General features: G+C 46.5%; 1 protein-coding gene across 1 annotated transcript in view; it reads left to right on the top strand.

Annotated features, from left to right (window-relative positions):
* Positions 1-14,904, top strand: part of RGMA (repulsive guidance molecule BMP co-receptor a) — an 85,043-nt gene that overhangs the window by 33,048 nt on the left and 37,091 nt on the right. The window contains exon 2 of the mRNA XM_085644498.1: positions 3,141-3,262. Coding sequence (XP_085500624.1) covers positions 3,141-3,262 — 122 coding nt within the window. The remainder of the gene's footprint in view (positions 1-3,140; positions 3,263-14,904) is intronic.

The raw sequence follows: 14,904 nt of genomic DNA, 5'->3' as shown, positions 1-14,904 counted from the left end.
CTATCACCGACCACTTGAACGAATTACATTAGCTTCCCGTTCACAAACGCATCAAATTCAAAGTCCTATGTATCTGTCATAAAGCAAATGGCAACAGCGCCTCATTCATAAAGAAGATGCAGAATCAGGCGCTGTGTTTTTTCCTTTTGCAGCAGAAAGGTTATGAAACTCTCCCCCTTTCTCACTTCACCTCATTGCAGATTACTTGTGCTTTGGGAAATCTCAGAAAACGTTTCTTTTTGTTGACTAATGAATTTGCTGGGCCTTTTTCTCAGTACGGTGTGATAGAGGTAGCGCCAGAATGCCAAAGGGTTAAAAGGGTGCTTTATAAATACGCAAATACCTCAGGATTGGGCAGGGCGGCGCGCTCACAGGTGTCTGCGTTCAAACGTTCCTTGGTGGCTGACTATAAAAAGATTTGGCACCTGACTTGAATGAAAGGCAGTTCATTAAAGCAAGTTATTGTGCATCTTATCTCTGTACCGCCAAAAGACCTACCCACGTGCTTGGCTGAACAATGCTGCCAACCCCTGCAAAACCGCAGATCCCGCTGCCTCTTGCGCAAGCTTCAACAGAACAGACCTGTGAAGAGAGGAATCTCTTTTTTTCTCTGTGCCAAGGTCGTGCTTTTAACAGGTCTCTGAGTAAACATTTATAGATGTTTACGCTCTGTGTCCTGGGAAACGCACATATCGGTCTTTATGCCTTCGCTTGATGTGATACGCCTCTATATGTTAACAACCTTCAAGTGCTCTCTGACATACACTGCCTGCATAGGCCTGCTGGTGCTGCCCTATTGAAGGTGGTGGATTGCTGTTGTGATTTTTCTGGCGCTGCCACTTTGAAAGAAAGGCTAGTATTTTGAGCTGGCAAAGAGTGCCTACCAATAGAAATTGCACTCACATTGGCCTGTCTGCAACATCCCCTTTGTCTCTGATTCCTAGCACTTAGGTCCCCCAAGTTTTAATTCTGTATAGAAGACACCAGCAATTCCTGCACTTACATCTCTGTCACTGTTTCTTTTTGATAATGACTTAACTACCACCCCTCTGATTTGTCTTTCATTCACAAGCTTTTGCCTTTAAGATCCCCCTCTGACAGAAATGCCCGAAGTCTGCCTACACTTATTTATGTAGCACAGTTTTTCATCACACTACAGCACATGCTTTCTTTTTAAATAGAGTACATTTACTCTACCTCGTCTCTTACTGGAATATTAAATATTAATTTGCCCATATCCCCTCTTTGGGTGGAGCACTCTTATTTTTTTTTTTAAAACGGAGGTTCTGCATTTTTACAGTATCTATTAAAATGATATTAAGACCAAAAGAATGTCTATAGGAATCTTCTGTCCCACAAGTGAATCTCTTTTCAGATTTCTTGTCAACACCCAAATAAAGGGAGGCTGACATCTTCCACTGACATCATAATTTAAAATGCTTGCCATCATTTTTTTCTGAAAAAGTGAGACTGCGCATTTCTTCTAATTTGATGGACAGCCTGTCACCATCTTTGTTTCTTCCCAGAGCAGAGGACTCCTGTTTAGTGCAAAAACCTCCGTTTATATCAGGTATTCACGCAGAATATGTAAAACCACTCTAATGAGTGATGCCACAGCTTAACGCACAGACCTGTGGAAGGCATTGACCAATCATTGTTAACAGGGATATATTGTGCCATGGGTTTCAAACCATGTTACCGACAAGTATATGAAGCCCAAATGGACTTTGAAATATTCTGAGCCCCATGAGACAGCCGGGTACATGCCCTTCCATCCCTCGATCCGACCACACTCATGTCTGTACTGGGGCAGTGGAGTTAAACAGGAGGGTAGTGAACTGAAAAAAGGGGGAATAAAAAGCCCAAAAAGTACCAAGTCTCTCTTTTTTCCCATTTGCTGCCTCTCGTACCTCTTTGCACTGTTCTTTCTTTCATTGGGCTTCAAGCAGCAGCAAATGTTGTATGTGATATTGTATTGTAGTTGCATTAACACTTCAAACCCCGATGAGTTGCTGAAGTGGGTTTCAGGCAGCTGGGTGGAAGTGTCAGTCTGCCATGTGATCTGCGTGAGTAGTGTTTGATGGGTCTGAGGACCAGTGTGATTCACTTGTTGTGGTTTTGGTGCAGCATCTTGGTGTGTAACTGGGTGTTTTGTAAACTGCTATTGCACTGATAACTGCAGCTGTGTACAATGTATTGCATTTGGGATTACCTGCGTTAATTACAATAATATGTTATGCTATGAGGTTTCGTTAGTGCACACACATTTCAGAAGCGCAGTCACGATGCTTCGGTGCTTTAAATGGGCCGGTGCTGTCAGGTGCTGAGTGCTTGAACTTCTTCAATTTGAAAAAGGATTACCAACACTTCTCAGCATTCAGGCAATACTTTTGAGAGGAGTACGGGCATCTCAGAAGCAACCAGGTTCTTTGGGAGTCAGAATCTACCCTTCTATATATCCATTTCAAGCACCGTTTATAACGCCCAGTTCTACAAAACAGTCTGCGTTTTGACTTTGTGTAGACACTGAGCCAAGACAAGCAAGCCCTCGAGAGGAGTAACGCGCCATGTGAGGCCAGCAGGGCTGCCATGATGTTTTGTTCTCGCGAGGCAGGATTCCAGGTTTGTGGTGAGGCCCGCTTTCTTTCCTTGAGGGGAGAGCATGTGGCCGGTGCCTGCAGCAGCAATGCTTGCATGCGCCAACAGTAATATGTTTTCTACTTCTGCTTAAGTTTATTTACAAGTACAACTTCTATTGGTGCATTTTTCTCCTACTGAGTGTGCGTGCATTGCAGGGCTCACTGCGGGATATGGAGCCGCAGAGGGAATAGTTAATGCGTCCTTCTTTTGTTTCCACTCCTGGCCAGGATCCCAACTCCCCCTTCCTTCCCTCCCTGTCCCGGCCTTAGCCTGCTCCAACAAGAACTCTACCCGAGAGTGGGGGCGGGCTCTCTTTCTGATTGGATAGGCGCGGGTGATTGATGGCTTCTGCTGAGGAGGAGGAAGGTGAACAGAAAAAAAGAATATGTAATCTTGATTGAGTGCTGAAGGAGTCTGGTGACTGCAGCTGCGTCTTCTCTGTACCTTCCCGGACGCTCACTCCTTCCCTCTCTTTTTTTCCTCCCTCACTCTTCTTGCAGGGAGAGGGCAGTGGTCAAAGGCCGAGCTGGATGGATGGGCATGGGGAGAGGGGCAGGACCCGCAGCCCTGGGAGTCGTGGAAGCCCTGTTCACCGCCTTGCTGCTGTGCATCTGCCCTGCAGGTAAGGAGACGAGCGAGCCTCGGGAGCGCTACTCCCACCGCGGCACTTGTGCGCGGGCCTCGTGTCTGCAGCGCGTCACCCCCGCTCGGTACTGGACCCCGTGCTCCAGTCCCATAGCTGGACCTTGTGCATGGTTCTGTCAGCGTGTGTGTGTGCGCGCATCCGTGTGCCCCGGACAGCCCACACCATAAGTGCAGCTATGCATGTGCGCAGCTGTATGCCCCGCTTCAAATACACAGGGTGAGGCAAGCATGTGTATCTGCAATGATTGCGTTTCTAACTATAGAAGGTATGTGTTCAGCCCCGTTTTATAATACATTATTGGAAATATGTGATTATGTGTATTTTATGTCCAGGTGTGACTCGCATAGTGTAATAGCACACTATCTATCCTGAATGGTGTTTTCACAACTTTCTGCGTATTGGTTATTACCGCATTTACGGTTGTATAATTGTAATGTATGTGTGGGTAGTAGTGCCTGGGTGATAGCTCCTATGTGTGTGTTCTATTTGACACTGCCGGTGGCAGCGTCTTCTTTACTTGAGCAGTTGGTTTGACAGCTCCTACCTTCCTGTACGTCTGCTTTCGCTGGACTATATATTTTTGATATCTCAATTTTTATAGGTTTTACCGTGGGGGATATTGCAGGTATATTTGTTTCATATGTGTACGTCTTCGTCCTTGGGTATTTTTTGGCACTTCTGCTGTCGGAAATGTACGCTCTTCTTCCATTATGTCTGTTTTTTGGTGTACGTTGTGTACTTATCCTTATTGTTAAGGCGTTCTGCAATATGTTTACATGTAATTGTCTGTATTTGCGGCTGGGTGCGTAAACGAGTACATGTGTACTGAATGTGTGTATGCTGGCGAGGGCGATGTTTATTCGGCACTTTGCAGAGCTGGCGTTAATCACGAGTACATGTATGGGTATTTTGTGGCGGTGTGCATTCCTCTGCATACTTATTCTAGGCATTGTTTATGGTGTTACAATATCCAGTGTAAATGTGACCAAAAATGCAAAATATGTAGCCAATGTTGTGTGGAGATATATGCAGCTATGCGAATTTGCATACTATATATATTTTACCTCATCGCGCAGTACCTATGGATTTAAGACATTTTCATGTTGTAGTGTTGGTATTTATGGGCATGTCCGTTCATGGATGTTTGTGTACTGCGCTAAGCTTTGAATGTAAGTGGAACCCATTGGATTTCCTGTTTTCTAGAAAGATTGTATTCTGGCGCGCCATTTCAGAGGCCCAGATATTTTTAATGAAACGCCTGGAATCACCCTCTGCGCCCCAATCCATGACTCAGCTACAGTTTTGTACAGATCGCCCGGACTTCAGAAATGGTTTTCTCCGTATGAAACTGAGCGGGGTCAAGGGAAAATGCATTTGACTATTTCGCTCCCCACTTCAGTGTTGCCCCTTTGCTGTGCGAAGTGTGTTTCTTAAGACCAGGATGCAATGGAAACTTTTTGGCTGGTGTTGCCCTAAATTCCTCCTGTTCATTTTATTTTCCCTGCTGAAGGTGGGGGCAAAGGTACGTGGAGCACTGAAGCTGAAAAGACATCTGCTTCCAATGAGCATCCCGTGGTTTTCACGGTGTTGCTGGCAGTTCTCTGCCTTACAAATTCCTTGGGGCCTTAAGTCCGTGTTTTTGTTGGGGGGAGGGGAGCGGTGCGCCTCCACAGAGGGGGTTTTGTTTCTGGCCAAGCTCTCCCGTTTCTCCAGCTTTCCTTTTCTGTTTACATTTTAGCCTGAAAGCGGGGTGCTGCGACACCCAAACTTTTATAAAATTAACTCCAAGCCGTCTAGTCAACCTTGTAGCCCAAGCTGCTTGATTAAGCATGAACATTGGAGCGCTTTACATGGTGCTCATGTAAAGCGCTCCAATACCTTCGTGTCGAGTTCGCGCTATATAAATCTGCAGAAAAAAATATTCTGTGAGTGAGATTGTGTCTGACTGAGCTCAGCATTTTACCGAACTGATAGTTACCCCGGATCCTTGTTTGCAGCCCCCCTTAGGCATTCCTCTGCCCCTCCCCACACACAAATACACACAACATCCCGTTTCCAAGTTGCAGGGCAGCCGGACACTGGCAATAACTTTTATCTGAAGCACTTAACATGGCCCACTTGAGGCCGCTCTTCTCAGAAATGCCCCCAACACGCTGCTTGGAGATTAGTGAAGTAATTTGTATCAGTCGTGTTTGTGTGAGACTTTTTCTTAGGGGTGGGAGGGCGGAGGCTTAATCAGGGCAGGATAAGTCGGTCGGGTCGGCGATAACGCGAGGCACCGCACGGTGTGTGTGAACGCGTTTATGGGTGTGTATTCTATGTCCGTGGAGACCCGAATCCCCGGACCCAGGCAGGCGCGCGCGCTGCTCCCTTTAAAACTACGAGCAGACTTGCTGGCAGCAAACGGGGCTCTCTTTTCCAAAGTGCGCTTTTGTGTCCAGGCGGTGGGGTGGGTTTCTGTCTCCATTGAATTTTCTTCGGTTGATTAATGGTTTTTGTCTCTGGGAGCAGCAGGGTTATTCTTTTTCAGCACTGAACTGAAACCGGGAACAAAGTCTTGGAGGCTGTCGGGCGGCACATTCCCCCAGTTCACGCAGACTTCAGTTTTGTTCGCTCCCCTCTCGGTTGCAGTGTTGGCCATAACGCCAGCTTAGTGGTTCGTTATTAATTCCAGAAGGATTTTAGTGAAAATCTCGTCGCGTTGACTCAACCTGAAGACTGCTGTTTAAATCTAGGAGAGCGATGTCCAGCCAGCCCGGTACCTCCAGGCAGCGTCACCAGATTCGGAGGTTGAGCGTGCCATATTTTTTTAATACCGCGCTTATGGGGGTGAGGCCGGTCAGAACCCCTCTGGTCTTGTAATCCACTGAGTGCTCGTTTCCAGAAGCATTCTGTTGTCTTCGTATGTAGGCCTCATTGTTTGTTAACTATTGTTAAAAAGAAATGAATAAAGAATTGGAATTCCCTTGCAGCTCAGCGGGTTAGGCCAATGTTTTCTGTTTTTTCTCCCTCCCTTACACGTAGACTTGCGTTTATTAAACTAGAAATACACTCTAACTACAATTACTGCGCCGCTGGGTGCTTGATGGCTATAGTAAGTAAATTCAGGTATTGTGAGAGAGGAAAATACAAGCCATGAAGCGAAGTTCATGGCCTCTGTTGTCAGTCTACTCTGTTGGTGTGAAATTCGGATGTCTGGTAGATGGCAGTTCCTGGCACCTGTTTGCGTCTTGGGACCTGGCTGGCGTGGCAAAGATCACATGGTCCATAACCTGTTTAGTAAAATGCACGAATGGTAATCCACCCCTCATTTCTCGTGAGCCCAGGGGCTTCCAGGGTGGTCCCGGGTCCACGTGCACAGTTCATCCACTGAGTCCTTGCTCTTTGCGGATGCTCACGGGCGGTACTCATGAATTTGCTTTATGCATCACTATTGGAGGCCATCAGCTATTCCTGATTGAGGATGGGGCAGCCGGAAATATCTACAGTGAACCTGTGCCCCGCTCAGCCCTGTGATTGTCTGTGATGCGCGTTCGTTGCCCTCAGCAGTTATTGAAGCGACATTGATGGAATCGGTGGGCCGTGTGAGGGTTCCTGCAGGTCAGCCAAAGTGACGTGCAGTCTCGCCAGCCATGATCTCTCCCACTTTGGACAATCTCTGCAGGTTCCCCCATCCAACATATAATCGTCCTAACCCGCCCCCGCCTCCTTCCCCCAGTCTCCAACAAAGGCAACCTTTCCAAACAGTTGACTATAGATAGGGCGAAATCAAACACTCCATCTCCCACGCCACTAAACCAAATATGATGCATGAGGCGGCTGTGCAAACCCCCTTTCATGGTCCTGATCGATTATACATTTTAAAGCGGTCTGTGGCCCCAAACCCTAGCACCTCTCTATCGAAGTCTGTTGGCAAATGGACAACTCAAAATGTGTCGTTCTAAGACGCCACCCTTCCTTCCCCTGAAAGGTGGCTTGCATGGTTCAGTCTTTGCTGCAGCGCTCTTCGCGCTTGACGTTGATTGACTCATTCATTCATTCTGAATTGGGCTTTTTCAGGCAAGCTGTGTGAAAAGGGCGCCAAATTCGCCTGTGGGTGCATAGTTTTGAGAACTTCAGAATTTTACGGGACTTATGATGCAGGTTTAATGGCGGCACTGATTTAGTTAGAGGGGTCTTCCAGGATCCTGGCACATGTCCAACATGGCAGCGAAGAGCGCTGCGCCTGAGCTGCAGACATGCCGGTGGCGAGGTGGAGGGGGAGGAGGGCGTTGGAGAGGAGAGATAAATCTTCCCTCGATGGGCGATGGCGTCCCGTGCTAGCCCCCGGCGACGAGCTTTCTGCACAGGGGGCTAAACGTGTGAAACAAAAATGTTGGCAAGAGACACCACTTCTGCCACGCAGCCAGTGACGCATGAGTGGAAATATTCTGTGACAAGTGCGATGCTTTTTTTACAAGGAATATTTTGAAAATCAATTAGTGCCTGCCTGTGAGGTGCCTTGGACAGTCGTTAATCGTACTGATATTACAGGCATGTTTTTGTTTACTGGTGTATTTTATGCACACGTGCATCGAACCCTGTCTGAGAGGTTCTACCGTGCAGCAGATGTATATGCACTTGTGCTAACATATGGCCTCTTCAAGGCGCTGAATTATACGGTAGGAGTGTGTTGCATACCGATTCTGCAGTGCTGGTGCTTCGTATTGGACATTTTACTGTCCCTTCTACTAACATTTGTAGACATGGCAAGTTGTCAAACCTTTCATGTGTGCGGTACCGTACAGAACACAAACAAGGTGGGAACGTTTTAGACTATGTTGAGGATGGCATTTTGAAGTGGAAGGGTACCTGTCCAGTACAAAACCATTGCTAGTCTCACACAAACCACTTTGTAGTATGGTGCAAAGGTGTGTAGATGGCGCTAGGGTGCAAGAAAGTGCATCAGCACATGGGGTGGCAATACCAACCCCAATTTCAATAGATATGGCACTGTCCTGTCCTTTCCCTTTCACGCAGCTAAGCATCTTTGGGTGCTTTGCTGTGCTGCATGAAAAACAGTAAATGTGGCCCTCTATTTCCAATTAGCAATGCGTTCCTTGGTGGATATATTGTTATCTTCAGAGCATCAACACCATCCCTTGCCATTGTGCTCCAGTTATCTATTTTGGTGTATTGTCTTTCCATTATCTGTAATTTTTGTAATTTTTGTACAGTCTTAGTCAGACTTTACTGGACTGGTCAGGAAAGTGCTTCATCGATTATTCGTGGAGTGCGTTTAAGTTTTCATCTGGCTGGCTACTACCTTAGTGGCAAGTTTAGGGAGCTGCAGACTTGTATGTGATTTTTCGCTGAAGGATACATACTGTGGCTCAGGTTCAGCTGTGGGTGGGAGAGTGATTGTGGAATCCAAGCATGGTGTATTTGCATAGAAATGATTGCCCACATTTGTCGGCTGCCATTGATTGCCCACATTTGTCTGCTGCCATTTGCAAGAGTTTACATGCTCGCTTGTACTGCAGCATGCTCCCAGCAGGAGATTTCCCCCTACCTATGGAACAGATCAGTGGCAGCCTTTCCTTGGTGCAAGGCATTCTGGGGAAGGTTTTAGAGTAACCTGATTCACTGGCAATATCAGCCTAAGTGACTGAAGAAAAAATGTATCTTCTTACATCTGTAGCCTCATGGCTGATCCTCCAAGAATGGGGGGAGGGAGAAGGACAGGATGATGTACACAGGTTATGTTTTTTCAAACATTCACATTTTTGTCTACAACTTGCACTCGCAGTATGGCCAGGTATTGCCGAGAGCCACCCAAGGAGACCCAACCTCTCCATTCTCCCCCGAGGCATAGAAAATGTCGAAACCACGACTGGTTGGGTTAGGGGTCGAAGAACCCCGGATGTATTTTATTAAAATGACAAACATTGAATAAATTGTCACATTTACAATATGCAGAAAACCCGCCAAACAGTCTTGAATCTTCGTACACCAAATCAAATTCTGTATATACAATGTATTTACATTTGCTTATGGAAGGCTAACCATAACACAGTGTCTAATACATAGCCACTCCTAACCGAAAACGAAATGATGTACATTCTGTTTCCTGCGTATCCTGAATGAGCCTACGAGCAAGGAAGGTCATGACTGGTCCAACTAAATGCTAGGTACACCCTTCCCACTGGAGTGACATTGCGCAGGAGGCCCGATTACCCAGAAAGGTTACCCACCTCAGGCACCCCCTACACCCTCAAATACTACCCCCAAGGAGCTGTGCTGTTATGCCAACTTGGCGCCTGTGTGGGAATTGGCCCAAAGGCCTACAGGAAGCTGAACTTCCCTGCCCCCTCCAACCTACCGGCCTTAAACACCCTCTTGGGTTCCATTTGATCATGCCCCCCCCACAGGCATCACCATTAACAAATGGCAATGCTTACTAAGGACCATAAAATGCCCCACCAATCATGACCTTACCGGAGACCAAGGATACCATAACTAAATACAACATAAATACTGCCCTGTAAGAGAAAATCTTTGTTATATATACCATAAAGACTGCATTGATAAAGACTGCCACCTGCAAAAGAAAACACTTTTAGACAACTTGTGTTACAAGATACAAACACTGCAACCAATCAATCTGCTGCCTCGGGATGGTGGGTGGGCACAAGAAGAAAATTCTGTCTTGTAGCCGGTACAGCAGTCGATGACGTGGGACCAAGACAAGTGGAGCGGCGAAGGAAAAGGGCTGGCCTGCCGCTCCTCAGCCCCTGTCGGAGAGAAGGTCGGAAACCGAAGCGAGGAGGCCGTGTAGGGTGAATATTGCAGGGTTTTATTGATGGTATTTAATAACCCGCTGTATAGTCAGGATGTAGTTTAAATTTTTTTTAAACTAAAGTCCATAAAACAAATATTCCTGTTGGTAGAGCACAGAACATTCTATGGAGTTGTCTTCAAAGGGTCCTCTTTTTAGTTGTGTTGTCAGGTGGTCGATGCTGCTCTTGGTATTCTCATTGGTATGGTTTCCCCCGGAGTACCAAAACCACTCAAAGAAAGAAAAGAAAAATAGCGTTCACTGTCCATATCCTGCGTACATGTTTTTAGCTAGTCCGTCACCACACCACGTGCAAGGTTGTTTTTACCATATGTGAGTTACGGAAAAACGCATGGGAGGGCTTTTAACTAAGTGCACCGGAAAATCAAGAGTAAGAGCTATTGGGCTCCTGGCATATGCGGGTCTCTAGAAGTTTTACCACATGTATGACTCTAACCAGGCGGGGAGGTGTAGGATGGCTCATGGGCTAGTGCAGCAAGATGAGAGTCAAGGGGTTACAATATCTCCCCCAAATTGCCCCACCCCACTCGCTCGTTGTCCCCGCGGCTTTCGTTACGCACCGCTGTCTGCCACAACTCTTCTGAGTTGTGGCGGCTCGTGCATGTCCTCCGCGCTCCACCACTCCTCGGTCCAGGTTTTGGGACACTCTAGATCTTAGGCTGGATTCTCCTCGGCGGTCTCTCGGTGTACAGCGACGTCCTCGGTTTCGTCGGCGTCTGCTCCTGTCTCCCTAAGCTTCCTTTCAGGTGGCACGCTGATTATTTCAGCTTCCGGCTTTTTCTGCTGCTCTCGACCTACTTGGCTGGTTTCCCATTGGTCAGGCCGTTGGGTACCGCCGCTTCCGGGAGGAACGGCTTCCGGGTCAAGTCCAGCATACTGTGGGGCGGGGAAAAGACTCTTTGTTACCGCGCGGTCTGTTCTGTCGGTGTCATCGCCCTTGTCATCAGGACGGTAAGGAGTCCAGCTGGGTATATTAACATTGGGTTGTTCACCCCCATGGTTCTGATCCTCCTCACAGCCCTCTTCAAAGGGGGTCTGCAAAAACTACCTCTGACTGGCAGAATCTGGATAGGGCCCACCTCCTCTGCCCCAGAAGCACTTAAGTGCTTCTGAGGCACCCCTAGCCACAACCAACCAGCAATCGCGATCGGTCTGGCGCCGGACACGTCACAGGTGCTGTCACCAGCCCCGCCGCCCTTCCGGCATAGTGGACCAGCACAAACGCCATAGATGCGGCGTGCCAGAGTCCCGGTTGGCGCCTTGCCATTCTGTGGTCCTCTGATGCTTATGATCAGCAAATCCTATCCTGAGTTTTTAGAGTCTGGCATGTCACTTCATATCTTAGAACTAAAAGTAAATTTTTTAAAACTCCAGCCTTTTCACCAGTTAAAATGGCGATTATTATTTTTTTTGTATATATTTTCTTACTTGTGGATTAAAGAAAATATTTCATGCTTTTTGTATTTGTTGCAAACTTGTTTCTGTTTTTTTGTGTATAATGTTCAGGTGTGCCAGGTGTGATTCTATGCTAAAATGCGTGAAGGAGTTACACAGCTGTTGAAATATTGACAGGACAACTGGTAAAAAAAAATGCAGTGCTTAAGGAGGGAGAGGGCGTGTTGTGAGTTTGGCAGGTAAAGGGAGATGCAGGGACTTATGTGCAGAAGAGTGGGAAAGGATGCTGAGGAGGAAAGAAATGGGGAGTCTGATATGTAGATCGAGGGTTTCAGAATGATATCTGGAGATAAAGCAAAGTTCTAACCAGGAGACTACAGAAGAAAGTGATGTGAAGAGGAGAACTGGAGTGATTAAAATACTCCAAAGACCACTACCCCTTCCATAGACTGTATTTAATGTTTAGTTCACAGTCTGCTTTAAATGTTTTAAGTCACTTGGATGAATAGATAGATTCACTGAAAAAAACAAAGGTAAAATGACATTAAAGTTAGGTATGGTAATATGTTACTTTGCATTAAAAAACAACCTCTGATATGTACTAAAAAATCACAAAGGTTAAAGTGACGTAGTAGGTAATAATGTCAGATTAAAGGTAACATTTTAACCTAAAAAAACACTGAAATTCCTCAGCGATAGTTATTTCACGTAACGATACCTTGCAGCCCCACAATGCACACTGATGTCATGAGTGATGTAATTTCAGATGTCATCAGTCGTGTTATTAATGATGTCCTAGAACGTCATAAGTGATGTTATATGGGCAGTCATATATGGTGCATGGCAAGTGTGTGAGAGTTCTGCAAACCCAATCGTCCAGATATCCATAATTTTTTTAATCTTAGTTTCGCAAAAACTACATGTTTACCAAATCCCCAAAAAGCATGCTTGCTAGGTAATTTTTTTTTATTTTTTAAATGGAAAGTTTCTTGAACATTTTTTAAATGGCGTCATAGTTATTAGCAAACCAAAAAGCACTCTTCCTATGGCAACTAGGTCCTAACTATAACTACACAGTAGCAATTGCCAATACATTACATTGTCTGCACAGACTCTATCTCAATGCTTGTTGGAGGGTTCATGTGAACGGGTGCTACTATGACAATGTGTGCTATTTGAGACCAAAATATGTTTTCGATTTTAGCCATTTTTTGTATTTTATTTTTAATTGGCAAGGGCTGGCAGCTCCCTCAGTGGTAAACAAAATAAGCATTGACAAAGCCAAAAGGTTGGCAGTCAACCCAGAGTTATTAGCTTTGCCAATGATTGTATTTAATTTTATGCGCGAAACGCAAGGCGGAAGAGGCCGCAGGGCTGTAAAAGTCCTAATATAAGCCTGGCGAATGGAGAGAGTGACACATGGAGGCGAAACACAGCAACAACTGCCCCTAGCCAGTTTGACATAATTCCAAGACTCTTACCGTGGAAGTGACGTTCTAAACACCATGTCTGCCCCGTGAACACATGACCTCCACAGTAGACATCTCCGCACTAGGCTGTCCTGTCGAGATGTTCAGAGAAAAAGACCCTCCCCTCCACTAAAACATGAAAGTGGTCAGAGGAGAGCTGCGTGGCACACCTCTGTTCCAAGAGAGCTGCCCCCTCCCCCATCTGCCCCTTTCCCTCGGCCTCCCACCCCCACTTCAGCGCAGCTGAAACCTGATCTCGCCCCTCTCCCACCCCGCCCCCCTATTCTCCTCGTTCGCACTGCTGGTGATTTATTGGTCTGTTGGGCCTTTCTTGAAGGCGAATTGTATTGTCTTTATTCCTTGGTTCAGACTTCGGAGGAGTCCACTGCATTCCTGGCAGCTTCATTTTTTTCCCCCTCTCCTGAAAGCTGGGCTTTCAGCCTTTCACACCCCCTCTGAGCACAGCCAAATCCGTTTTATTGGGTCCCTTTGTTGTGCAAATAGGGCAATAACACTGGGGCTATTCTTGTCAGAGATTGTGCCTGATTAGCAGTAAAAGGGGAGTGAGGGGAAGTCAGTGGCTTGCACAAGTCACACAAACACTCCCGCGCTGCCAGACCTGTGCTGCAGACACTGCGCTCCATCCCCTTTCAACGGCGCTCTTTTGTGCTTCCGGGCCGGACCCAGCCTGACGAGCTGTTTACATGCTGATCGCGAGACCGAGACCGAGATTGTTGACTTTAAAGTTGAGATTCTCATTTATTTGCCTTCCTCCAAATTGTCACCATTTGCCTATGATGAAATTTGTTTTGCCACGCAAAGTTTATGTTTGCTTGTAGGCATTGTTTCGGTTTGTGGGGTACAGACAGACGTAAAGGGGTCATGTGAATGTTTTTTTTTGTTTTTGTTTAAAGTACCGGCCTTTAGTTACCTTTGTAACAAGGAGCGTGGGAAGAAAGAAACGGCAGAGTTCTGGAACTTTGGACGCAGAGGAAATGACGTACGGTCGGCGGCCCTTGGGATGCGTGGGTTCAGGCAGAATAAAGGGGGTTACGTTAAGCATGTGGGGTGTTACAACAAATACAGCCACGTGCCACTGTCTTGCCTCGATTTTTGAAGATCCTAAAATATTACATACATAATCAACTAAGAGTGTAGTTTTCAGGGCAAAAATGTAAGGAAATGGAAATAAGCGCCCTGAAAGTTGGACACCAATCTCCCCCCCCACCCCACCCCCCCCCCCCCCCCCACCAAATCGTTTTTTTTTTTTTTTTGCAGCTTCACCCCTTTCCAGAGACCACCGAAGAACATTTCAAACCTGCGCAGTTAGTGAGCCCCCTTCACTGGACCCCACAGACCTCTTTCCAAAGTCGTTTTTCCTGAACGAAACTTCACTTTTACAATGCACGAGGAGGCCCCCGTTTACCTGTGCTGCACCCACGGTTTAAGTAATAGGCGAACGCCACGCCATGTCGCTACCCAGTATCATAACATCACAAATGCATCTGCAACACACCCTTCGGTGGATCGTCGATGGCCCAACAAGGGCCTAGTCATCGGTCTTGTTCTTTTGTTGCAGTTTTATCAACATTCGGAGATTTTCAGAGGGGAACAACTCTGGAATCTTTACAGTAGTAATAAACTTAAACTTGTTTTTCTATGGCATTGTGTACCCCACTTCGGCCAATCTAGTACAGTAAATAGAAGTTATAGTTAACCAATTTAGAGCACTTCAATTTACCTACAATAAAGGGATAGAATGAAGGTTCAGTAAACTTCGACAGCAGGTGATATATATAGTCTGTAGGGTGAGCATTAACTCATCACATCTGGCCAGTAAACGGGAGACACCAGGAAAACCTGCCACTTTGGCAGGACCTTTGCCTAACTGGACCGTACTACATACACCTGGTTTG

This window comes from Triturus cristatus, chromosome 3_1 (genome assembly GCF_964204655.1).
Source record: "Triturus cristatus chromosome 3_1, aTriCri1.1, whole genome shotgun sequence".
In the NCBI taxonomy this organism is placed as follows: domain Eukaryota; kingdom Metazoa; phylum Chordata; class Amphibia; order Caudata; family Salamandridae; genus Triturus; species Triturus cristatus.
The sequence above is the reverse complement of the archived record's forward strand: the minus strand, read 5'-3'. Positions and strand labels throughout refer to the sequence as shown.